At 51.3% G+C, this 25,383-nt stretch overlaps 2 protein-coding genes across 12 annotated transcripts in view; one reads left to right on the top strand and one right to left on the bottom strand.

The window, feature by feature from the left end:
• The window catches only part of SETDB1 (SET domain bifurcated histone lysine methyltransferase 1), a 41,664-nt gene extending 34,648 nt beyond the window's left edge, over positions 1–7,016 (top strand). For 9 of the 10 annotated variants that reach the window (XM_005541958.4, XM_005541957.4, XM_073996250.1 and 6 more), the window contains exons 15-22: positions 1,502–1,671; positions 2,858–3,486; positions 4,422–4,450; positions 4,877–5,009; positions 5,261–5,426; positions 5,808–6,019; positions 6,273–6,361; positions 6,526–7,016. In XM_005541958.4, the coding sequence (XP_005542015.2) occupies positions 1,502–1,671; positions 2,858–3,486; positions 4,422–4,450; positions 4,877–5,009; positions 5,261–5,426; positions 5,808–6,019; positions 6,273–6,361; positions 6,526–6,643 (1,546 nt within the window). In that variant the 3' untranslated portion in view covers positions 6,644–7,016. Of the gene's footprint in view, positions 1–38; positions 189–1,501; positions 1,672–2,857; positions 3,487–4,421; positions 4,451–4,876; positions 5,010–5,260; positions 5,427–5,807; positions 6,020–6,272; positions 6,362–6,525 lie in introns of those variants that run through there. The other variant, XM_073996272.1, reaches the window with a different exon arrangement.
• A 748-nt stretch (positions 7,017–7,764) lies between these two features.
• Positions 7,765–17,429, bottom strand: CERS2 (ceramide synthase 2). 2 transcript variants are annotated; one of them, XM_005541955.5, is made up of 11 exons: positions 17,208–17,429; positions 11,497–11,670; positions 10,974–11,091; positions 10,662–10,780; positions 10,400–10,457; positions 10,246–10,296; positions 9,974–10,066; positions 9,661–9,789; positions 9,342–9,448; positions 9,057–9,210; positions 7,765–8,870 (listed from the first exon to the last, which is right to left on the bottom strand). In XM_005541955.5, exons 2-11 carry the CDS (start codon positions 11,667–11,669, stop codon positions 8,730–8,732), a joined length of 1,143 nt encoding a protein of 380 aa, XP_005542012.1. In that variant the 5' UTR covers position 11,670; positions 17,208–17,429; the 3' UTR covers positions 7,765–8,729. The 2 variants fall into 2 exon arrangements, with proteins under 2 accessions (XP_005542012.1, XP_005542013.1); XM_005541956.5 differs by lacking the exon at positions 17,208–17,429 and adding an exon at positions 16,916–17,055.
• Between the last annotated feature and the right edge of the window lie 7,954 nt (positions 17,430–25,383).

Genomic DNA, 25,383 nt, shown 5'->3' with positions numbered 1-25,383 from the left:
GTTGTTTAAAAATAATTAAAATTTTTTTTCTTTTTCAGAGATGGGATGGACTTGCTTTGTCATTCAGGCTGGAGCGCAGTGGTGTGATCGTAGCTCACTGCAACCTCGAACTCCTGGGCTCAAGTGATCTTCTCACCTCAGCCTCCTGAATAGCTGGGATTACAGGCATGAGCCACTGCGCCTGGCCCCAATTCTTAAATTAAATAGAATATGAGCTCCCCTGGGCCGGGCGCAGTGGCTCACGCCTGTAATCCCAGCACTTTGGTTGGCCAAGGGAGGCAGATGACGTGAGGTCGGGAATTCGAGAATAGCCTGATCAACATGGAGAAACCCCAACTCTACTAAAAATACAAAATTAGCCAGGCATGGTGGCGCATGCCTGTAATAATCCCAGCTACTTGGGAGGCTGATTCAGGAGAATGACTTGAACACGGGAGGCAGAGGTTGTGGTGAGCTGAGATCGCGCCATTGCACTCCAGCCTGAGCAACAAGAGCGAAACTCTGTCTCAAAAAAAAAAAAAAGAATATGAGCTGCCCGAGGGTAGAAATTATGACCCTTTTTCTTTTTCTTTTTTTTTTGAGAGAGTCACACCCCGTCTCCCGGGTTGGAGTGTAGTGGCGCGATTTCCGCTCACTGCAACCTCCGCCTCCCGCGTTCAAGGAATTCTCCTGCCTCAGCCTCCCAAGTAGCTGGGACTACAGACGCATGCCACCACACCCAGCTAATTTTTTTATTTTTATTAGAGACGGGGTTTTACCGTGTTAGCCAGGATGGTCTCAATCTCCTGACCTCGTGATCCGCCCACCTTGGCCTCCCAAAGTGTTGGGATTACAGGCATGAGCCACCACGCCCATGACCTTTTTCATTGTTGTTTCCAGTGTTTGGTAGAGCTCTTGGTGTTTAATAAATGTTTACTGAATAAAAGAATGAAAATCAACTTTACCATGAACATTAGTCACAATTCCTCCTATCTCTTTATTCCCTTTCGTATGTGTTATGTTGGCCTCTGTTTTTCTCACATTTATTTATTTTTATTATTACTATTATTATTATTATTGCTGTTATTAGTAAGAAACCTCACCTGGAATTTCTCACATATCTTTATTTTGTCTTTATTCTCACATGTCTTTATCTACTTCTATAAATTGACAGTCCATATAGTGCTTATTTTAATGGCTCTGTAATCTGTATTCCCATTATAGTTTGCTTAGCTTCTCTCCAGGTGTTAGGCACTCTAGCATTCACTTTTTTGAGCTGTATTGCTATAGACATCTTTAAATCTTTCTCCACCCTCTAAATTTTTTCCTTGGGCTATATTTCCAAATGAATCAAAGAGCATAGATAGTTCAATAGATCCATTCACTTAGATCATTACCTAATTTTTAATCTTTATCTACAACACATTATAAATGATAATAGCTTAAGAATTACAAGAGTTTTATGGATTTATTGTGCTCTAGTGATCATATCGTGATTGATTTTATCCTAACCTCCTCCCAGGGTATATGAGTGTAACAAACGCTGCAAATGTGACCCAAACATGTGCACAAACCGGTTGGTACAACATGGACTACAAGTTCGGCTACAGCTATTCAAGACACAGAACAAGGGCTGGGGTATCCGCTGCTTGGATGACATTGCCAAAGGCTCTTTTGTCTGTATTTATGCAGGTTGGTGATAAAATATAAGGGTTGTTTCCTGAGATTGGGACATGGTAGGGAATTGAACCAGAGACAAATTGAACATAAGAAGAAAGTGCTTGACATGTGAACTGGAGTAAGAGGCGGCCAGGGACTTCTACAAAGAACGTGATGAGTGATGTACCTGTCTAGCTAGACCAGAGAGGGACACAAGTGTTTCACAAAGAAGAGAATGAAAAGGGATGAAATTTTGGACATGGTGATATTTCAGAGGACAGACATGATTATAGAGTCCAGTGTATCATTTTCTTCCATGTCACTCGACTCAGAGATCTTTTAGCATAGCCCAGTACTCTTTTGATAAAGTAGAAGAAATGGAAAGACAGAAAGGGCAAGATTTAAAATGACAGTAAGTTCTCCATACTTTATCATAGTTAAGATACAAAGGGAGGTATTATCAAAGAAACACTGGGCCAGGCGTGGTGGCTCACGCCTATAATCCCAAAACTTTGGGAGGCCGAAGTGGATGGATCACCTGAGGTCAGGAGTTGGAGACCAGCCTGGCCAACATGGTTGAAACCCCATGTCTACTAAAAATATAAAAATTAGCCAGGTGTGGTGGTGGACGCCTGTAATCCCAGCTACTTGGGAGGCTGAGGCAGGAGAATCACTTGAACCCTTGAGGCAGAGGTTGCAGTGAGCCGAGATCATGCCACTGCCCTCCAGCCTGGGTGACAGAAGTGAAACTCTAACTCAAAAACAGAAAAAAACAGAAATGAGAGACCAGAATGGAGGCTTTTTGACTCTATATGCTGGTAGAGCGGGTATTGATGGAATGACCCTTATTCTTTCTAATAGGTCCCCGTGGCCAGGTGCGGTGGCTAACACCTGTAATCCCAACACTGGGAGGCTGAGGCGGGCAGATCACCTGAGGTCAGGAGTTCAAGACCAACCTGGCCAACATGGTGAAACCCTGTCTCTACTAAAAATACAAAAAAAAATTAGCCAGGTGTGGTGGTGTGCACCTGTAGTCCCATCAGGAGGCTAAGGCAGGAGAATTGCTCGAACCTGGGAGGCAGAGGTTGCAGTGAGCCGAGATTGCACCACTGCACTCCAGCCTAGGTGACAGAGCAAGACTCCATCTGAAAAAAAAAAAAAAAAAAAAACTAATAGGTCCCCATAACCCTAGAAGGCCTTTAATTCTCTTCATTCTCAGGCAAAATCCTGACAGATGACTTTGCAGACAAGGAGGGTCTGGAAATGGGTGATGAGTACTTTGCAAATCTGGACCATATCGAGAGCGTGGAGAACTTCAAAGAAGGATATGAGAGTGATGCCCCCTGTTCCTCTGACAGCAGTGGTGTAGACTTGAAGGACCAGGAAGATGGCAACAGCGGTACAGAGGACCCTGAAGAGTCCAATGATGATAGCTCAGATGATAACTTCTGTAAGGATGAGGACTTCAGCACCAGTTCAGTGTGGCGGAGCTATGCCACCCGGAGACAGACCCGGGGCCAGAAAGAGAACGGACTCTCTGAGACAACTTCCAAGGACTCTCACCCCCCAGATCTTGGACCCCTACATATTCCTGTTCCTCCCCCAATCCCTGTAGGTGGCTGCAATCCACCTTCCTCTGAAGAGACACCCAAGAACAAGGTGGCCTCATGGTTGAGCTGCAATAGTGTCAGTGAAGGTGGTTTTGCTGACTCTGATAGCCATTCATCCTTTAAGACTAATGAAGGTGGGGAGGGCCGGGCTGGGGGAAGCCGAATGGAGGCTGAAAAGGCCTCCACCTCAGGACTAGGCATCAAGGATGAGGGAGACATCAAGCAGGCCAAGAAAGAGGTAAGTAGTGGCAGAAATCTCTGAGAGCTATGGCTTTAACTTTGGTGCAGTAACAAACTTAATGCAGTCTCACCATGAGTCTTTGCATGTAGATTATTCTACTTGATGGATATTTCTGTGGCCACCTTGTTATCTCTCCCCCTAATTAGCACATACCTAGTGTTTGTTTAAAGAACCAAATTATTGGCCGGGCATGGTGGCTCACGCCTGTAATCCCAACACTTTGGGAGGCCGAGGCAGGTGGATAACTTGAAGGTCAGGAGTTGGAGACCATCCTGGCCAACATGGTGAAACTCTGTCTCTACTAAAAAATACAAAAATTAGCCAGGCATGGTGGCGCATGCCTGTATTTCCAGCTACTTGGGAGGCTGAGGCAGGAGAATCACTTGAACCCGGGGGGCAGAGGTGCAGTGAGACGAGATCGCACCACTGCACTCCAGCCTGGGTAACAGAACGAGACTGTCTCAAAAAAAAAATTATTTTAAAATCCACATGCCTGGTGGTAGAGGGTGGACAAGTATCTGATTAATTCCAAAATGAAAGATTGATAAGTGATTTTTTAATGTTAAATGCTGTTTCAAGTTATTCACATCATTGTTTACTTGTACTAGAGAAACAATAATTGATTTTAAGTATCTCTTTGCTGATGTTGATGCTTTCCACATTACAGATGGTAAAACTGTCCCTGGTTGCTGTAAGCCTGCTCGTGGTATTTTCCATGAGCATTAAGCCCCATCACTGAGAAGGCTTAAAGGCTCCAGCCAGAGAGTGTAGTGAAGATTGCTGTCGAGTTGCAGAGTGGTTTACCCACCCCACTTTAGAATGTGTACCTGTCACTGGCTGATGTTATCTTTGGAGGTCATTTGAAGTCTGATTATTGGACTTGTTAACTTTAGGCTGTGAAAGCATTTAACCCTTCACTTGTTCTTTTCCAGGACCCTGACGACCGAAACAAGATGTCAGTGTAAGTGCCTTTTGTTCATTTGTTTTGTTTTAAGACAGAGTCTTGCTTTGTCACCCAGGCTGAGTGCATTGGCGTAATCTCAGCTCATTGCAACTTCCCCCTCCCAGGCTCAAGAGATTCTGCTACCTCAGCCTCCCTAGTAGCTGGGACTACAGGCGTGCACCACCACATGTGGCTAGTTTTTCTATTTTTTGTAGACACGGGGTTTCACCATGTTTCCCAAACTGGTCTTGAACTCCTGGGCTCAAGCGATGCTCCCAAAGGGGATCCTCAGCCTCCCAAAGTGCTGGGATTACAGGCATTAGCTGCTGCATCCGGCCCAGTGCCTTTTTGACCTGTTTCCAAATCTGCCTTCTCTCAAATCTAGGCTAGAAGCCTAAGAAACAGCCAGTAACCTGTTGGCCTCATTCCTTCCCCTCCCATCAGAGTTACTGAAAGCTCTCGAAACTACGGTTACAATCCTTCTCCCGTGAAGCCTGAAGGACTTCGCCGCCCACCTAGTAAGACTAGTATGCATCAAAGCCGACGACTCATGGCTTCTGCTCAGTCCAACCCTGATGTAAGTGACCTTCTCAAGCTTCTGAGTCTAATAAAGGAACATGGGCCATTGTCACCTCATCAAGTCCTTCACTATAATTACTGTTAGGTCTTCTACTTCTTTAGCCTTGACTTCCTGCCTTATTTTCTTTCATCCAGCATCTAAGCCTCCTCTTGCCATTGCCCCTTCCTGCTAGACCATGGGTAACAGCAAGGACTTTAAGGAGCCCTTCCCATTTACTTCTCTTCCTTCTTACCCTCCTGATTCCCCAGGATGTCCTGACACTGTCCAGCAGCACAGAAAGTGAGGGGGAAAGTGGGACCAGCCGAAAGCCCACTGCTGGTCAGACTTCGGCTACAGCGGTTGACAGTGATGATATCCAGACCATCTCCTCTGGCTCTGAAGGGGATGACTTTGAGGACAAGAAGAACATGACTGGTAGCCTGGAAGAATGTTGGGAGTGGTGGGAGCCTGGAAAAATGTTGGGAGTGGTGGGAAGAAATAGTAAGAAACTTGGGATAGAGCATTTTTTAAGGAAGCTAAAGAAGTAGCGGGTAAAAATTCAGATCCTAAGAATTGGAGCATCTCTGGGAGGGCTTTCTGACTCCGAGCTAAACTATTCTTTGACACATCCTCTCTCATTTCCGGTTTGCTACTCTTTTCCCCTCAGATCTAATTATGCTTGGGAAAAAACTGCCACTTAGGATCTTTGAGTTCCGGCGTATTGGTGTTTCTCAGCTGCAATGTTGGGAGAGAAACGGGTAGAATGTCCATTCGTGAGTTGGGATGGGTCCTGACCCCATTCTCCCTCCTGTCCAGGTCCAATGAAGCGTCAAGTGGCAGTAAAGTCAACCCGAGGCTTTGCCCTTAAATCAACCCATGGGATTGCAATTAAATCAACCAACATGGCCTCTGTGGACAAGGGGGAGAGTGCACCTGTTCGTAAGAACACACGCCAATTCTACGATGGCGAGGAGTCTTGCTACATCATCGATGCCAAGCTTGAAGGCAACCTGGGCCGCTACCTCAACGTGAGACCCCTCTCCCCACCTCTAGATGCTGGATTATCCCATAGTCCTCAAATTTCTTTTAACATACTCTATAAGCCCACCTTTTCTTGTTATAAACTCTTGATCTCAAAGGATCTTAAAGAGGTAGCTTTCTTTCAAAGCATCTGTTATAATGGGGAGGGTCAGACAGCATTTTTCTTCCAACTCTCACTCTCCCTGCAAAGCCAGATTCAGTTTCCCTGGCTCTTATTTGATCCTGTCCTTAAACCTACAGCACAGTTGCAGCCCCAACCTGTTTGTCCAGAATGTCTTCGTGGATACCCATGATCTTCGCTTTCCCTGGGTGGCCTTCTTTGCCAGCAAGTAAGGAGTCAGGAAAGGGGATGACTGGGGAGGGGCAAGGACCACTGAAGTTCCAAGGGCCCCTCCTCCATTCATGATGCAACTTCACCTACATATTCAGTAACCCCAAGGGCCTGGGTTATCTGCTGTCTTCGCCACACACCATTCTTTTTCTTCCTCTTCAGAAGAATCCGGGCTGGGACAGAACTTACTTGGGACTACAACTACGAGGTGGGCAGTGTGGAAGGCAAGGAGCTGCTCTGTTGCTGTGGGGCCATTGAATGCAGAGGACGTCTTCTTTAGAGGACAGCCTTCTTCCCAACCCTTCTTGAACTGTCGTTTCCTCAGGAACTGGGTCTTCCTGATTGTTGAACCCTGACCCGAAGTCTCTGGTCTAGGTACTCCCCCCAGCTCCTAGTAGATAGATATAGGGGTTCTGGACCAGATGATCCCTTCCAATGTGGTGCTAGCAGGCAGGATCCCTTCTCCACCTCCAAAGGCCCTAAAGGGTGGGGAGAGATCACCACTCTAACCTAGGCCTGACATCCCTCCCATCCCACATTTGTCCAAGTGTTCCTGCTTCTAACAGACTTTGTTCTTAGAATGGAGCCTGTGTATCTACTATCTCCAGTTTGTATTATTTCTTGAAAGTCTTTTAACAATATGATAAAACTAAGGTTGTGATTTCGTTTCTTTCAGCCCGATACTCCCAAATATGGATCTTTCAGTGAGATACTATCCCAATCCTCCCCCGTGGGCTGCTGTCATTAATCTTCTATCTTGTCTACCTTTGCTTCTTTTTTTTTTTTTGAGACGGAGTCTCGCTCTGTCGCCCAGGCTGGAGTGCAGTGGCCGGATCTCAGCTCACTGCAAGCTCCGCCTCCTGGGTTCACGCCATTCTCCGGCCTCAGCCTCCCGAGTAGCTGGGACTACAGGCGCTGCCACCTCGCCCGGCTATTTTTGTATTTCTTAGTAGAGACGGGGTTTCACCGTGTTAGCCAGGATGGTCTCGATCTCCTGACCTCGTGATCCGCCCATCTCGGCCTCCCAAAGTGCTGGGATTACAGGCTTGAGCCACCGCGCCCGGCCTACCTTTGCTTCTTGCATGTGAATTATTTTAGATGGAGTTCTCGCTCTGTCACCCAGGCTGGAGTGCAGTGCGCTATGTCGACTCACTGCAGCCTCTGCCTCCCAGGTTCAAGTGATTCTCCTGCCTCAGCCTCCCAAGTAGCTGGGATTACAGGCGCCTGCCATCACGCCCAGCTAAATGTGTGTATTTTTAGTAGAGATGGGGTTTCGCCATGTTGGCCAGGCTGGTCTCAAACGCCTGACCTCTAGTGATCCACCCTCCTTGGCCCCCCAAAGTGCTGGAATTACATGCATGTGAAATTTAAAAAAGAAAATGTTACATAACTGCAAGGAAGGCATAAGAAAGACTCTCTTCGTTTATTTAGTTGATCTCCCTTCTCAATTCCTAATAGTCTGACACTTGTTGCCATGTTTTATTTAATATTTTTTATTTAATCTTTTAATTTTTAAAAAAAAAAAACCATTAACAGTACATTTTGGTCTAAAATGGTCCCTCTGCTGAAATGCTAGGTGCTAGCCGTAATTCTGGCTTTAAAACCAAAACCCCAAATATTTAATAAATAAAAATTAGAATTAGTTGCCATTCTACTCCAAACCAGCTAGCCTAGCTGAAGAGGGAAGGGGAAGAGGCCAGAGAAAGGAGGCGGCAGTCAGATCTTAGACCTGTGGCTACAGGGACAGCTGAAAGAAGTAGCACAAAGAAAGATCATCCGAGCAGTCCCCAGTACAGCCCCCACTTTTTGGCAGAAGTAGGGTAAGGGTTATGTGCACCCTCCTACCCTCAATTCATTTGTGTCATAGAGGGAAAAAGTTAAAAGTCAGCTCAGCTTTGGTTTCTGGCCCAAGTTTTAGGGAGCTTAGAAAGGTGAGCCCTGGTCCAGCTTTGGCAGAATGAGGCCCACAGATGGGACAATAAGGCACAACCCTGACTCTGGAGGTCAGGGAGTCAAAGGCAAACAGCTAGGGCCAAATTCTCAGAATAAGGAATGTGAGTTGTAACCCCTACCCACAGAGAGCTGAGGGAGGGCCTCAAAAGCAGTAGAAAGGATGACTTGGAGGATAGGGAGGAAAATACAACCATCCCCCTCTAACAGAATATAACCAATGTCCCCCTACCTGGGGATAAGCTGGTTAGAATTTGGTTTAAAGGCAACTGGGTGAAAAGCAAGGAGGGAGGATGCAGAGAATTCTCCTCTCACTTTCTCCTTTTTCCCCAGAGCTTAAAGTGACCCTATAGCGCGGGGAGGGGGGTAGTTCCTTGGCTTTATGCATTAATCTGGGAGGCAACTGGAATAATGGTTCAGTCATTCTTACGATGGTGGTTATTGAGGATGGGGTGGCCATTGGCTAGGGGCCGGCTCTTTGCTCCTCCCCCAGCTGCAGCCTCCTCCCCCTCTGAGCTCTCTGTTTCTTCCCGGTCACTGCGTTCATCTTCTACCACCTGTGGAAAAGGGACAAGAACGGTTATTACATGAGATCCTCAAACCCCTAAAGACTGCTTCTCTGAGGGCTTGCTCCTGTTATACCCAAGGCCCCACACTAGTTTTTTAGAGGATTGCTGGCAAGATGGGAGTTCAGGAAGTCGTAGAGAGTAGTAAGGCCTACACAATGGGGACAGAGCCTTTACCTTTCCAGTTATGAACTTGTGGGCCATGCGCAAAATGAGGTAGGCCCAGAAGATATGCAGCAGCTGTAGAACTCCCATCATGGAATTGAAGAAGTAATAGCCAAAGAAGGCAGGATAGAGCTCCAGTGGGTACACTAGGGTGCAATGCAGGATCCTGAGGATTCAAGGAGAGAGAATTGTAAACAAGGACAAGAGCAGGTAAGACACCAAGGGGATACAGGAGCAGGAGAAAGGCAAGGCTTCTGATTTCTTCAGAACAGGAGTGTAGCCTGGCTGCCTACTCACCAGAAGGGCAGGATGACCAGTCGGGTGATGATGAAAACAATAGCGAAGATGATGAAGATGTTGTTGCAGGTGTTCTTCCATCCCGCGTAGTTAAACATCTTGGCTGACTGCATAGAGAGCCCCCATCCATCATCATGGGCTCCTGACTCCCTCAAGTACATTCATATGTACACTCCAGTTAGGAGCACTGACTCTGTGCCCTCCTCCTTGGTCCCAGGAATGTCACCCTCCAAATTCCCACCCCGCACCTCCCTCCCAAAGAAAATAAAAGGGACAGAAGAACCTGCAACCAGGGTCTGTAGGTTTGAGGAAGCCTAACCTCCAGCAGGTAATCGGAAGAGTCATGCAGAGCCATGATGAGAGTCCCAGCTCGGATGTAATTGGCAAACCAGGAAAAGCTGATGAGGATGATGGTGGCCACATGGTGGATGATCTGTTCCTTGAAATCCTGCAGAGATGATGCAGGCCCCAGGGACTTTTTCTTCCCCAGCTCTCACTATGCCTTCCCCCTTACCTTTAGTTCCCCGTATACCAACAGCTCCATTCAGAGTACCCAGAAGTCAAAGGAGAGGGTGTTCATCCCAGGGCCTCATTTTGGCTCTTAGGCTTAATTGCACAACCCCTTCACCCACCTTTCGCTTGACATCAGAGGCAATGCTGAAGAGCAGGGACCAGTAGAAGGAAAGTTCAATCATGTAGTACCAATACTGGGAAGGGATAGTGCTCTGGGAGAGGAGAGAGAGGTAAGAGCAACCAGCCCCAAGGGTGTCCCCACTCCACAAACCCTCTAGTCCCTGAGGTTCTTCAGCCCATCACTCTAATCCCTCTGCTATGGATTCCACAAACTGTCTCTTCACTGGGGTGTGTCTTAGTCCACCCACATATGAGGAAGCAAGACTCATACCTGTATGGGATATCCCTCCCAAACTTTCTTCATGTCATAGAACCAGGGTTTCTGCAGAGATGGTGAGAGGTTAAAAGAGGAGGAACCCAAATTCCATGGCCTCACCTGACCTTGCCAGAGAACCTAATCCCACCTCCCAGTAATCCCCACTCACATCCACAATGACGGCCATGCCGGCAATGAAGGCAATCAGGTAAAATGTGAATCTCCAGCTGGCAAAGGAAGCGGAAATGGCTAGGTCAGAGAACAGCACAGTCCCCCAGCAGCCCCCAAATACCTGCAGATATCCTCAATACCATTAATAACTGAATTCACCTCCTCACATCTCCCTGCATATAGCCACCACCTATCCCTCCCAGCAAGACACATCAGGATCTTGCTTGCCACCCAGCTTTTCCTGCCCCAGCCTCCCCCACCTGGCTTCTCGGAACTTCTTGAGGAGACTGGGCCGGTCCTGGTTGCGGCGGCGGCGGAACCAACGCTCTACCTGGCGGCCGGAGAGCCCGCTCTGCCGGGACAAAAGCTCTACCTCCACCTGGGCATAGTGAAGAAGCCCATTGTTATGTTTACCTTCGGAACTCAGCAGCACCCCCAGCCTCTCCCAGTAACAAGCTCAGTCAGCACCACTGCTTCCCCATCTCTTCACCTGCCAGAGCGAACATTCAAACCCTCTCCCCTCCCCACCAAACCCAGTGATTCCCAGAGTCAGGGCAGCATGCGGCTCATACCTGCTTGGGCTGCTTGCCACTGGTCAGGTAGAAATGTTCCAAGGTGGCATTGGGAGGTGCCCGCAGTCGGGTTTTCTCCTTTATGTTCAAGAGAGCAGCCAGTGGTGTAGCCACGTACCTGGGGAAGGGATATAAGTAAGGTATCTAGCTTGCTGGGAAGGGAAAGGGCTGCAAGCTAAGGCAACTTTACCCTGGCCTCAGTTTCCCCAGCTTCCTGGCAACCCCCTTTTCTCTAGCCTCCAGGGCTGCCCACAGCTGACAAAGCTGCCTGTGTGTTCACTAGTGGCCAGGCGGGTGGCGGGTGGAGGGTGAGAACAAATAACCATTGATGGAAAGGGCCTGGGGGTGCTGAGCCTTCAGGAAGACAATGGTGCCTTCAGGGGAGGGGGTGCACAGTGGGCAGGAACCTGAGTAGCCAGAACATCAGGGTCTAGGGCTAATTAAATAGCAAGGAACAAACTTGAAGTCCAAGAAACTACAACTGGCAACTGGGGAAGGCATGAGGGTACACTGGCATGCTTACAGCTCAAAGAAGTATCGAACGATGAGGAAGAGCAAGGCCAGGGGCAGCGTGATATAGAGATCTGAGGCTTTGGCGTAGACACGTCCATCTCGGTCTTCTAGATCGGCCCAGGTCAAGTTCACAGGCAGCCACAGGCGTTCCCACCAGAAGTAATCATACAAAGTCTGGAGCATCCTGAGTGAGAGGCAAAGGGGAGGGCATCAAGAGGAAGTAGCTATGGGGGAAGAGATAGATGAATGAAAGTTTTCAGGGTGTATCAAAAGGAGAAGGGGGCAGAGTCGAACTCTAGATTCCTATCCTGGCTATGCAGCCTTGGGCAAATCAGTTTCCTCATCTGTAATATGGTGGCTTTCCAGTTTTAACATTTACTGTCAGGCTGGGCGTGGTGGCTCACACCTGTGGTCCCAGCACTTTGGGAGGCCGAGACTGGCAGATTACGAGGTCAGGAGATCCAGACCAGCCTGGCCAACATGGCAAAACCTCATCTCTACTAAAAATACAAAAAATTAGCTGGGTATGGTGGCGGACACCTATAGTCCCAGCTACTCGAATGGGTGAGGCAGGAGAATCGCTTGAACCCAGGAGGTGGAGGTTGCAGTGAGCCGAAATCATGCCATTGCACTCCAGCCTGGGTGATAGAGCAAGACTCCATCTCAAAAAAAAAAAAAAAAACCAACAAAAAACATTTATTGTCTACAGCAACCTGCAGATGTGATTCCCTGGAATTAAGAAACTTGGGGTCCTTACAACCTCTGATTTCGGGAGGCGGGGAGAACCTTGGGGGTCTTGTCATTTTTCTATCTCAACCTGGAAGACAGGCAGGACCTGGCCCTAGAAACTATAGCCAACAATCTGAGTAAAGTCCCTCCCTTATCCCCCCATGCTCTGGCCATTTCCTCAAGCCTCCAAGCCAACTTAGCTGAAAGCTTCCAGGGGGTGCCCCAAAACACTGCAGGGCTGAGGCAAACCCTTCTTCCTCTTCCCTACAACCTACAACCCATCTGAGTAGCAGGTCCCTAAAGAAAAACTGAAGAGACAGGGTAGGCTAGGCAGTGGCTCATGCCTGTAATCCCAGCACTTTGGGAGGCCGAGGCAGTCTGATCACTTGAGCTCAGGAGTTTGAGACCAGCCTGGGCAACACAGTGCAACCCCATCTCTACAAGAAGTACAAAAATTAGCTGAGTGTGGTGGCACATGCCTGTAATCCCAGCTACTTGGGAGGCTGAGGTGGGAGGATCACTTGAGCCTGGGAGGTGAAGGCTGCAGTGAGCTGTGATCTCGCCTCTGCACTCCAGCCTGGGTAACAGACTATGTCTTTAAAAATAAATAAATAAATAAAGCCAGGATAAAGCAAAATTATGTCCCCAAATGATGCTGAGCTCCACAATCACTGGACATCGAACTGCACACAAGGTTGACACTCCATGACAAGCCATCTAGTCCCTACACATAAGGCAGAAGGACCCTATGTATAACTCTTCAGAAAGAAAAGTGAAGGTAGGGCTGCAAAGAGTCAGGGATTATAGGGCAGGGAACCAAGACAGCAAACCAATACATCTGGTGGAATTAAGAGCTATTCTTTTATTTTCTTTTGAGACAGGGTCTTCCTCTGTCACCCAAGCTGGAGTGCAGTGGTACAATAATGGCTCACTGCAACCTCCACCTCCCAGGTTCAAGCCATCCTCCCCTCCTGCTTCAGTCTCCCGAGTGGCTGGGGCTATAAGTAGCATGCACTACCGAGTAGCAAGCACCACATCTGGCTAATTTTTGAATTTTTTTTTTTGGTAGAAACGGTTTTGCCATGTTGCCCAGGCTGGTCTTGAATTCCTGGGCTCAAGCAACCTGCCGGCCTTGGCCTCCTAAAGTGCTAGGATTACAGGCATGAGCCACTGTGCCTGGTCAGAGCTATTTCGTATAAATGCTCATCCAGAAAATAAAATCCTAGTCTGCAGGGGAACACCCATACCCCCTCAGTCTAGGAAAGAGCCGCTATGTAAACCTTCTCCCCCAACTGAAAGAGGAACAACATGGTGGGAGTGACCACTTGGATACCCAGAGGAGGGAAGGAACGGTCTGTGTGTGGCTCACGAGGGAAGAGCAGCTGCTTGGAGCTGAGAGGAACGGCAAGATGGTCCAGAAGAGCCAGGGATGCTGGGTCCAGCACAACACCTGGCAATCCTAGGACTCAGGAAGAAGCCACAGCAGGATGACCAGGACAGTCTTTTCCAGGCTCCCCACCCCTTGTTCCCCTCCTGGGAAGGAAGTGAGGCAGTGGGATTTAGGCTGGCCCAGAAAGTGAAAGCAGAGACAGGAAGAAAAGAGAGTGGTGAGATTGTTATCCACCGTGACCTAGAGACTAGTTGGTGCCACTGACTGAAGAAAGAGCCTGAGACCACAGCTGGGCTGGGCTGGTCCTGCTGCTGCTCTGACAGCTCCTGCTCCACCCCCACCCACCACAGAAGCCCTTGCGAAATCCCTCAGCCTGTCATGGATCAGTATTCCAGCTCAAGGACTTTTACCCCCTTGTCCCCACTCCTGGTCACTGCTCTCTCGGATGAAATCAGAAGTCAGCACTGCCAGTAAAGGAGCTTCAGCTCCACCTTCTCCCCTCCTCCTCCCCCAAATCACACACACACATTCCAGGCACTGCCCCTGCCCCCTCCACCTCAGCCAGAATAAATATTTAATTAAACAGATGGAAGCCTTCTGAACTGAACAAAATTAAATGTAATTATCCACAGCGGAACTTTCCCCACACAAACACACACACACTTTTTTCCTAGAGAAAAGTTGTAGAAAATTGAATAGAGAAGGGACAAGAGTAGAAACTGCACAGAGACAGGACAATGTGGAACACCTTGATGTGTGCACGTGACCCCCTCTTTCCACTTTTTGCTCAGCCTGATTGGAAGCGAGAAATCAGCCTGACCCAGTCACCTGACTGCTGTCTCTTGGAGCCCAACTTCTCCAGGGAAATGTAAAGCCAAAGGTACCGTGTTGCCCCGGCAGTCCTAGACTTTGGATCCCATCCCTAGCCAGGTCAGTGAAAACTGGCAGGGATGTTTCTCTAGTCAGGCGGCAGGCTGGAGTCACAGAGGGAGGGTGGAGGCCCTGCTGGACTCCTGGGGCCCAGGAATGTCTCATGCCTGCAAAGCAGGGGGTGGGGGTGGGGGGCCGGGGTAGGGGGGCAGACAAAGTAGGCACTAGAGCATGGTCAAGGGCAGACACCTGGGCAGTGCAACTTCTTCATCCCCAAGATGAGATAGCACCTGTCCTCTTCCACTCCAAGCAGGGAGAGTGGAAGACTTGGGAAATGCAGATTAATGGAGGCTTTTACACCAAGGTTGCAGGCTTCCCATGACCACAGCCCTCCCTGGTGGTCCTGTACCTCCATTAGCAGAGAGGCACTACCCCCATCTCCCCAGCAGGGAGGCCCCAGATTCAGCAGGGTCAGGACCTCTGACTCAACATGAGGGGAGGGGAGGGCAGCAGGGGCCTGGCCGGCCTCACTTACACATCCCCACAGAACCAAAGAGTTGGGTCCCTGTGGCGGTGCTGGGGAGGCCTCTTAGCACCAGCATACGGATCCGAGCAAGACCCCATAAACAAAAGGCTGGGGCAAGAAAAGGTGAAGTTTACACAGGGTAGTAAGGAGACAACAATTTTTCCAGGCCCACTGGGCCTTCAGGGCAGTTACTTGACTTCTTGTGGAGAAAATCACATCTACAAACACTTTTCCACCCAGACTTCCCCCATACACATGAAGAGACATGGTATCTGTCTACGCTCTCTCACACACACCTGCCTTAGAGGCACAGATGCCACTTTCTGAGGCACAGCCTGGAGAGGGGCCAGAAGAGCAGGGATTTAACTGGCATTGGATTAACAGGAACTTGAGCAGGACTCTGCCCAGCCCCAACCTTTGCCCCAACTCTGACTGACATCCCCACAAGACCCCTCTAGGTGGATGAAAGGTGCAGAGGATCCCCACGGGAGTTTGTAGATCCAAAGGGCTGAGAGGGCAGCTGTTTGGGCCTGAGAGGAAGGAATTCTCCCCGACTCCATGTGGTCAGTCTAACTGGCTCTCACAGTTTGGAGGAATAACTGAGGAAAATAGAAAGCGGTTGTTGACAAGGGAGGAGTGACAAAGGTCCCACCGGCTCCCTGCTTCCACTGAAGAAGTCCTGAATAGTCTCTTCCTTGTTGAAAACTTTTTTCAGGCAACAGCAGCAAGTCATGAACTAGAAGTTGACAGGCCATGGATGGAGCCAAGGAGAGGTGTGTTATCCCTCCAGGCTGCAGGATGGGCCTCAAAATAAGCCAGATTGTAAGAAGAGGTGGGTGAAAGGCGGTCAGAACAGCAGTCCTCAGCCCCATCTGGCCTACAGCTTGTCTGGAAAGTCCCACCAAAGGCCTCCACAGATCCAAACACTGCAGGAGACTATGGCCCCAGGGGCAGGGAGAGGCCGGTGGGTTTAAGAGACAGCTGGGGCGGTGCTGAAGGACACAGTGAAGGATCAGCCAGCCTGTGGACAGTGACAGGGGAAAAAGGAGGCCCTTCCTCCCAGGGGAAAATCTGGCCAGAGGCCCCAGTGAGGGGAGTAGGGGACCAGGGGAGAAAAGGATCTCTCTCTGGAACACAGACTGTGCAGATCATGGTATGCTCTGGGCCAGGTCCTCAGGGACAGGGCTGCAGACAAGTCCTTACCCTTAGGAGCCCCTTTACATGTGCAGCCACTCACACCCAGGTGCGGTCACGCCGACTCCGGTATGGGGCAGCAACCCCCACCCACCCCTGCCCCAGCACAGATATAAGTCCCTGCTGGAGGCCTGCTGGGACTTAGTTCTCCAGGAACAGGGGAGCACTGCATTCGTCACGATCCTCAGAACCCCCTGAACCTGGGCCTGGCAACTCAGGTGACTGAAACCAGGTTTTGATGCCAGGAGCCAGGCTTAGGGAGGGAGGACTCCAACTGCAGGCTAAAGATGAATGCTCTACACCTGCAGTCAACCCACTTGCCACGGGCCTCTGGTGATTAACAAGCTACGGCCCAAAAAGCCAGTTCCACCAGGAGCTCCCTTGCCAGCCATCCACACCTCATAACGGTATGCCTTAGCCCTGCCGGCCGGGGCAGGCGCTCTGGGCCGCTCCTTCCTGTTTCCCGTTAAGCACATGGAAGCTCTGACCTCGCCTGCGAGGTGGGCACCGTGGGCCGGTAGGAAGAAAACGGGGCAGGGCCCTCCCCTCTCCTCCCACCCGAGCCACAGGACGCGTCCAGGCCGGGGCAACCCCGCGGACCGCTGCCAGGGTGGAGGCTCTCGCGCCAATGGTCACCAGGCTCCTCCACTCTCCAACAAAGGGGCGCCCGCGGCTCGGCCCCGTCGCCCGCAGCCCCCGCGTCCCCACCTCCCGCCCTACCTGTTGCCCAGGAGGGCTCCTCCGGCTCGGGGCGGCGCTACCGCGGACTCCGCGGCGCCAGGCCCGCCGGCCCCGGCCGCTCCCTTGAGGCGCTGCGCCCGCCCTCCCCGGCCGCCGCCATGAGCGCCCGCAGCGACCCCGCCAGCGCCGCCCCCCGCCCCGGCCCCGCGGCCTCCCCAGCCCGGCCCCTCCGCCGCCCTGCGACAAAGCGGCCTCCGGGGCTCCCAACTTTTCCGCAGCCCCTTCCCACCCCCGCGCGGGGATCGGGCGCCGGGCGGGGGCCCCGACTCACTCGGCTGCAGATCCGGCGGGGCCGGGGCCGCTGCTCCGTGTGATCCGTCTGCTCGGGTGGCTGCTCCGAGGCCCCGAGGCCTGGCTCCCCGCGCCTCTCCTCACTCTTCCGCCCGCCCGCCGGCCCGCGCCCGCCCTCGCCCTCCCTCCTCCGCCCGCCGCCGCCGCCGCCGCCCGCCGAGCCCAGTCGAGCTGAGCCCGAGCCCAGCCGGGAAAGAAAGGCCGCGAGCAGCCCAGGGGCCGGGAGGCTGGGCGTGGACGCGAGGCGAGGGCGGGGCGGGCCGTTGCGCTGCGGCTGCCCCTCCGCCCCGGCGCGGAGCCGGGACCCCAGCCCTCCGCTCCCGGGCCCGCAGCCACGCCCACGCCCGTCACCGTGCTCTAGAGAAGCCCCCGACGTGGGGAGGCGGGTGCGGGCTCCTCCGGCCGCTTCGGTCTGTTTTCGGGGTGGGAGGTCTCCCACCGGGACCGACACAGACGCACTGGATGCCGCGGGGTCCCGGGCTCCGAGCGGCGGCGTCCCTGCCCCCTCACTCCTACCCACCCCCACCCACCCCCAACTGCTGTGCGGCCCCGGGTCCCCGCCGGAGTGGGCACATTCCCACTTCCAGCCCCACGGGGCGCGGGCGGAGGAGGGCGCAGCCCGGGGGTCCTGCCCAAGTGCCTCGCGCCGAAGCTGAAAACCTCTCCAGGGCAGACCCAAGCAGCCGAGCCTCCAGACCGAGTCAGAGCCTGCGACCCCTCGGGCGACCCTCGCCTACCCCGCCGTAAAAGCCGCGGACTTTCCACCCAGGTGCTACGGGACCCACCCCGGTGGCAAGGAAGAGCAAACCCGAACGTGCGCACACCCGAGGGCCCTGTCTCAAAGAGCCACCCCAACTTTTGTTTTGTAAAATGTATTTGAGTTTTCAAATGACACTACCTTTATCCGTATTCGATTTCGTGTTAAAAAGTGTTTCCCGGACGGGCGCGGTGGCTCACGCCTGTGATCCCAGCACTTTGGGGGGCTGAGGCGGGCAGATCATCTGAGGTCAGGCGTTCGAGACCAGCCTGGCCAACATGGTGAAACCCCGTCTCTACTAAAAATACAAAACTTAGCTGGGCACGGTGGCACGCTCTTGTAATCCCAGTTACTCGGGAGGCTGAGGCATGAGAATCGCTTGAACCCTGGAGGTGGAGTTTGCAGTGCGCCGAGATCTCGCTGCTGCACTCCAGCCTGGGCGACAGAACGAGACTCCCTCTCAGGAAAAAAAAAAAAATAATAAACTGTGTTCTCCCCTTGGCCTGGCGCGGTGGCTCATGCCTGTAATCCCAGCACCTGGGGAGGCCGAAGCAGGTAGATCACTTGAGGTCAGGAGTTCAAGACCAGCCTGATTAATATAGTGAGACCCCCATCTCCTTTATAAATTTAAAAAAAAAAAAAAAATTTTCCCTTTGAGTTGTGTGGTAAAATTACTGTTTCGGAAGTAATTACTGTTGGAAGACGCAACATGTTTTTCCTAGAAAGCTGGTCTTAACTCCTAACGGGAACGAATGATGACTAAGATGTATTTGAGGGCTCCTATACAGGGAGAGCTGCAGCTTACTCCATGGAGAGGTACTTTTGTCAAATTTCATTTTTTTTTTTTTTTTTTTTTTTTTTTTTTTTTTTGAGACGGAGTCTCATGCTGTTGCCCAGGCTGGAGTGCAGTGGCGCGATCTCGGCTCACTGCAAGCTCCGCCTCCCGGGTTCCCGCCATTCTCCTGCCTCAGCCTCCTGAGTAGCTGGGACTACAGGCGCCCGCCACCGCGCCCGGCTAATTTTTTGTATTTTTTTAGTAGAGACGGGGTTTCACTGTGGTCTCGATCTCCTGACCTTGTGATCCGCCCGCCTCGGCCTCCCAAAGTGCTGGGATTACAGGCTTGAGCCACCGCGCCCGGCCGACTTTTGTCAAATTTCTAGCCTAGATGAAGTGTTGCCATTTTTACGCTGTCGCCATCAGAGCCTCTGACACTAGCTTGTTTCCCGTTTATCTGGTCAAGTCCTGGTAGGAAGGAGTGCAACCCCCACTAATCCTGTTGGAGGGCCCATCCCTCATCTCAGGCCCTTTCTGTAGGGTAAGGAGGCTGTCCGACCCGCTTGTTCTGCCTCTCTTTTCACGGGGATGCGCAGCCCAGGCACACCATGGGAAAGATGGGAGTGGTGGCCCCTAACCAGCTCCGAGGGCTTCTCCAGGCATTTTTTTTTTTTTTTTTTTTTTTTTTTGAGATGGAGTCTCGCTCCGTCGCCAGGTTGGAGAACAGTGGCGCGATCTCGGCTCACTTCAAGCTCTGCCTCCCGGGTTCACGCCATTCTCCTGCCTCAGCCTCCTGAGTAGCTGGGACTACAGGCGCCGGCCACCGCGCCCGGCTAATTTTTTGTATTTTTAGTAGAGACAGGGTTTCACCGTGGTCTCGTTCTCCTGACCTTGTGATCTGCCCGCCTCGGCCTCCCAAAGTGCTGGGATTACTGGCGTGAGCCACCACGCCCGGCCTTCTCCAGGCTTTTCTAAGCCCCAGGCCTGCCTGATTTCTCAGTTTCCAGCAACCCCTCCAGCCACGTTTTCTCCTCCCTCCCTTATTAGCATATCTTCCATTGTATCTTTCTTTCCTTTCTTTCTTTTTTTTTCCTTTGGAGATGAGGTCTCACTCTGTCACTGCAGCCTCGACCTTCCAGGCTCAAGATGTCCTCCACCTCAGCCTCCCAAGTAGCAGGGACCACAGGCGGCACCACCACGCCCGGCTAGTTTTTGTATTTTTGGTAGAGACACGAGATTTCACCATGTCACTCACGATAGTCGTGAACTCCTGAGCTCAAGCCATCCACCCTCCTTGGCCTTTCAAAGTGCTGGGATTACAGGTGTGAGCCACCTTGCATCCCAATTGTCTCTTTCTACCCCATTGGACCTCTCCTCCTTTCATTCTTCTAATTCCAAAGTTCCCTCTTCCTTTCTTAAGTGCTCTCCCCAGAATCCTTATCTGCTACCTACACATCTTTTTTCCAGCACAGTTCCAGGGCTCTTTGGGCCGCAGCTCACCTTCTGGTCTCTCTCTAACACTCTCCACACCTCCGTCCTACTCATCTTCCTTCTTTTAGTTCTGAATCCCTCTCTTGTGGTTTTCCTAAGTGCCAAGCTTTCCTGTAGTCCCCACCAGACTTTTTATTTTTTATTTTTTATTTATTTATTTTTTTTTTTTTTGAGACAGAGTCTGGCTCTGTCGCCCGGGCTGGAGTGCAGTGGCCGGATCTCAGCTCACTGCAAGCTCCGCCCCCCGGGTTTACGCCATTCTCCTGCCTCAGCCTCCCGAGTAGCTGGGACTACAGGCGCCCGCCGCCTCGCCCGGCTAGTTTTTTGTATTTTTTAGTAGACACGGGGTTTCACCGTGTTCGCCAGGATGGTCTCGATCTCCTGACCTAGTGATCCCCCCGTCTCGGCCTCCCAAAGTGCTGGGATTACAGGCTTGAGCCACCGCGCCCGGCCACCACCAGACTTTTTAAATGCTTCCTCAGGAGAACTGAAGACTGGTTAACTTTTTTTTTTTTTTTTTTTTTTTTTAAGATAGCAGTGGGGAGGGGAAGTTCTGGGGCCGAAGTTGGATAACCAGGGCCTGAGAAATAAAGATAAGAGGGTATATTCCTCCCCCAGGAGACAAAGGAGAAGGTGGATGGAGAAGGGGAAACTGGGCCTCAGCCAGCACTGGGATGATGCGACCAGCTCTGTCAACATGCCTGAGGAGCACACACAACGCTTGCCTTGGCTGGACCAGAGACTGTGATCACCACCCTTCCAACCCATCCCCCAGCACGCAGGCTGGCATGGCCACGCCCACAGTGCCCCAAGTGCCGCCTGCCTTGCAGTGACTCACTTCCTCTGTATGGGCTGCTGAGGTGTCCCAAGGAGAGGACAGGCCATCTCCAGGCCTTCAGCCCATAGTTTAGATATCTGGCCTGGCTTTGTGGATAGGCAAGCATACATGGATCCCAAATGTGGAAGGTGGGTTTTTTCAGGTCAGGTGGAACTGTAAACACTGAAGCCTATTTGAGTAAGAAGCAGACCCTAGCTAGTACCTAATGGAGATTCAGGGGCCAGGAGTTTCGGGGAGGAAACATTTCCTAACGAGGTAAAATAGCCAAGAGGAGTTTCTATGTATTCTGAAATCAGGCAATGGAAAGTATTTGCAGAAAAGCAATGTAGGGACCAGGCCCGGTGGCTCACACCTGTAATCCCAACACTTTGGGAGGCCGAGGTGGGTGGATCACCTGCAGTCAGGAGTTCAAGACCAGCCTGCCCAACATGGTGAAACCTCATCTCTACTAAAAATGCAAAATTTAGCTAGGCATGGTGGCACATGCCTGTCTGTAGTCCCAGCTACTTGGGAGGCTGAGGCAGGAGAATTGCTTGAACCTAGGAGGGGGAGGTTTGTTGCAATGAGCCGAGATCATGCCACTGCCCTCCAGCCTGAGTAGCAGAGCAAGACTCCATCTCAAAAATAAATAAAAGGCTGGGTACGGGGCTCATGCCTATAATCCCAGCGCTTTGGGAGGCCAAGGTGGGTGGATCACCTGAGGTCAGGAATTTGGGACCAGCCTGGCCAACATAGTGAAACCTCATCTCTATTAAAAATACAAAAATTATCTGGGCATGGTGGTGCATGCCTGTAATCCCAGCTACTCGGGAGGCTGAGGCAGGAGAATTGCTTGAACCAGGGAGTTGGAGGTTGCAATGAGCCGAGATCACACCACTACACTCCAGCCTGGGCCACAGAGTGAGACTCCGCCTCAAAAAAAAAAAAAAAAAAGAAAAGAAAAGAAAAGAAAAGAAAAAGAAAAGAAAAGGTGGTAGATTAGATCCTCTCTAAGATTTTCTCCAACTCTGCAATTCTAAAATGTACAACATGGGGATGGAAGGTGATCAGTACATCTGTAAACAACTGCAGTCCGGCCCTGAAGTTGAACAAAACAAAACCTAGGGAGAGGAATGAGATTGCAGCAGGTTTCAGGGCAGTGATTGTGAACGCATCACACACACACTCCTCACAGGCAACGACTTCGCTTCTGCCATGTGACTGAGCCTCTGTTGGCCTTCATATTCAGAGTTCAACCTGGCAGGCTGGCCAGGAGTCCCTTGGAGAGGTTTGGCGTCAGGAAACAGGAGGCCTCACGATTCCTTCAGTTCCCTCTAAGTCTGCTGGGCAGGTAGCCAGAAGAAACTCTGAAGTGTACAGAAAGCCGATGGCCAGGGGGACCCCAGCTGCGGAGCTGCAGTACCATGTTTACCCAGCCTAACTGCGGTCACCCAGTCTCCTGCATGTGTCCGAGGTCAGCCTCTGCGGCACCCCTGAGTAGGTATCTACCTGAGGCTCTTCCCGTGATGGTACCTGCATACCAAGTCCACCCAGGAACCTGGCGTCCTCCGGAGGCTGCACTTCCCAAGTGGGCTAAGACAGCCCCTTGGTATGTTAGGCTGGAGCCAGAGACCTCAAGGGGCCACTAGGGGACTCGAGACGCTCAGTGGCTGCTGGCGCCCTCTTGTGGCCATTTTGGGGATTGGCAAGAAAAGTTTCGGAAGCGAGCCAAGATCGGAATTCTTGGGGAGGTAAGTAATAATAACAGTAACAGTTACCATATAAGAATACATATTGTTATATATTAGATAACATTGTGACATGTCTACTTAACAGCGCTGTGCCCAGAACTCTTCTAAGTACTTTGTATGCACTGTATTTATTTAATTCTCACAACAACCTATAACATAAACACTGTTATGTGTTTGTTGATGATTAGGAAACTGAGCACAAAATAGTTGCCCAAGGTCACACAGAAGACCAGAATCCCAACTCTAAGAAGTCTGGCTCCAGAACTTTGCTTTTAGCCACCATGCTGAGACTGAGTTCCATTTTGGGGTTGTCAGGTGAAATACAGGACACACTGTTAAAACTATAATTTCAGATAAACAAAAAATAATAATTACAGGCTGTGGCTCACGCCTGTAATCCCAGCACTTTGGGAGGCCGAGACAGGCGGATCACGAGGTCAGGAGTCGAGACCATCCTGGCTAACACGGTGAAACCCTGTCTCTACTAAAAAATACAAAAAAACTAGCCGGGTGAGGTGGCGGGCGCCTGTAGTCCCAGCTACTCAGGAGGCTGAGGCAGGAGAATGGCGTGAACCCGGGAGGCGGAGCTTGCAGTGAGCTGAGATCCGGCCACAGCACTCCAGCCTGGGTGACAGAGCGAGACTCCGTCTCAAAAAAAAAAAAAAAAATTAGCCAGGCATGATGGCAGGCGCCTATAATCCCAGCTACTCGGGAGGTGGAGGCAGGAGAATTGCTTGAACCCGAGAGGCAGACGTTGTAGTGAGCCAAGATCATGCCACTGCACTCCAGCCTGGGCAACAGAGAGAGACTCTGCCTCAAAAAACCAAAATGTTAGTATATTTAATGAAATATTTGGGTCATACTTGTACCGACAAATGATTCCTCATTTATGTGAAATTCTAATTAAGCTGCATGTCCTGTATTTTTATTTATTTAATCTAACACCCCTACTTTACAAGGGCACTTTTCTCTGCCACATGCAATTACACAGATTACTTTTTTTTTTTTTTAGATGGAGTCTCGCTCTGTCGCCCACGCTGGAATGCAGTGGTGCCATCTCAGCTCACTGCAAACTCCACCTCACAGGTTCAAGCGATTCTCCTGCCTCAGCCTCCCGAGTAGCTGGGATTACAGGTTCGCGCCACCATGCCTGGCTAATTTTTTGTATTTTTAGTAGAAAGGGGGTTTCACTTTGTTAGCCAGGCTGGTCTCAATCTCCTGACCTCGTGATCCACCTGCCTCGGCCTCCCAAAATGCTGGGATTACAGGCGTGAGCCACCATTGCCTGGCCACATTACATTATTTATTTATTTATTTACTTTTATTAGTTCAATAGTTTTTGGGGACGAGGTGGTGTTTGGTTACATGTTTAAGTTCTTTAGTGGACACATTACGTCATGTAATTATCCCAGGAAAGCTGTTCTCGGAGGCCCCAGCATGTCCCACAGCCTCCGTCTCTCGCAATCCTCCCATTTAGAGAGCTGAAAGGACTAGCGAAGCTCACAGAACATAGGTGGCAGAGCCGGGTATTGAACCCTCATTCTCCAGTTCTGACACAGGTGCATGTTTTCCACTTTAACAGGAGAGAAAAGTGAGGAGCAGTGATTACCACCACAGAAATATCCCTTCATGCCGTGTCCTCCAGCCTGATCTCATCAGGGTGGTGGAGCCACTGCAGGTCCCTCCTCCGGGGATGTAGGAATCCCAGTGAAGGCCTTCCTGGGTTGGGAGAGAGGCAGAGGAGTGGAGGCAGGGCTCTAGCTTCAGTGCCCTGCCCCTACCCAGGCTCTCGGGGGAGGCAGGAAAGAGGCTGTATTTAGACCCGAGGGACCCAGCTGTGAGGCTGGAGCAGCTGCTGCATGGTGGGGCGGGGCGGGGGCTCCGCAGGGCTGCTCACCTGCTGCTCTGTGCAGGGACAGCCTCAAGCCCAGCTGCTGGGTTGCATCACCTGCAGCTAAAACAGCCACGGGGCCCAGGCTGCCAAAAGGCAACAGAAGGAGTCTAAGAAACCAGGCGAGGGAGCCTCCCCGATCTCTCTGTTGCCTTTTGGGAGCATAGAGCTTCCCTCTGAAGGTAACACCCTTTGCATTTTTCTCTCTTGACTCTTCATCAGCTTCCACCCCCAAATACTTGTGCCCTTCCTTCTCCACAGATATAAACAGTCCCTGGGCACTCTCCACCTAGGCCAGCTGGCTCTAATAAAGCAGCAGTCAAGGGAGTTTCTGGGCTGGGACCCCCTCTGGGGTGCAGGCTGGGGTGCCCTGCTGGTATGTGCCCCAACAGGTTTTTCCCTATCAGCCTTGAAATCAGCCTGCAGCCTGTCTGACCTGCCCCCCAGGGAGCTGGAGCCAGAGGCAGAGCCAGGTCAGAAGCTGGACTTTGAGACTAGGCCTCTGTGGTCCCACCTGGACCCACAGGGGAGGCAGTGCATAAAGCCTCCTGTGTTTGAGGCTGGGCCGCTGAGAGGCTGAGTGGAGTTCACTCACATGGGTTGAGGCCCAGTTCCTGGGAGAAGAGATGCTGGGCAGGAAGGTGTCTGCATGTGGGACTCTGTACAGCCCGGTC

This window comes from Macaca fascicularis, chromosome 1 (assembly GCF_037993035.2).
Source record: "Macaca fascicularis isolate 582-1 chromosome 1, T2T-MFA8v1.1".
NCBI lineage: Eukaryota > Metazoa > Chordata > Mammalia > Primates > Cercopithecidae > Macaca > Macaca fascicularis.
Note: the sequence above shows the minus strand (reverse complement) of the source record. Positions and strands in the feature narration are given on the sequence as shown.

What these genes read in the sequence shown, in the direction of transcription:
- CERS2 (XM_005541955.5), bottom strand. Translation starts at nt 11,669, where the DNA reads ATGCTCCAGACTTTGTATGATTACTTCTGGTGGGAACGCCTGTGGCTG. An exon ending in CCTCTGATGTCAAGCGAAAG is followed by an intron (nt 9,790 to 9,973) that starts GTGGGTGAAGGG and finishes TCATCTCTGCAG; the next exon opens with GATTTCAAGGAACAGATCAT. An exon ending in CTGGTCATCCTGCCCTTCTG is followed by an intron (nt 9,211 to 9,341) that starts GTGAGTAGGCAG and finishes TTGAATCCTCAG; the next exon opens with GATCCTGCATTGCACCCTAG.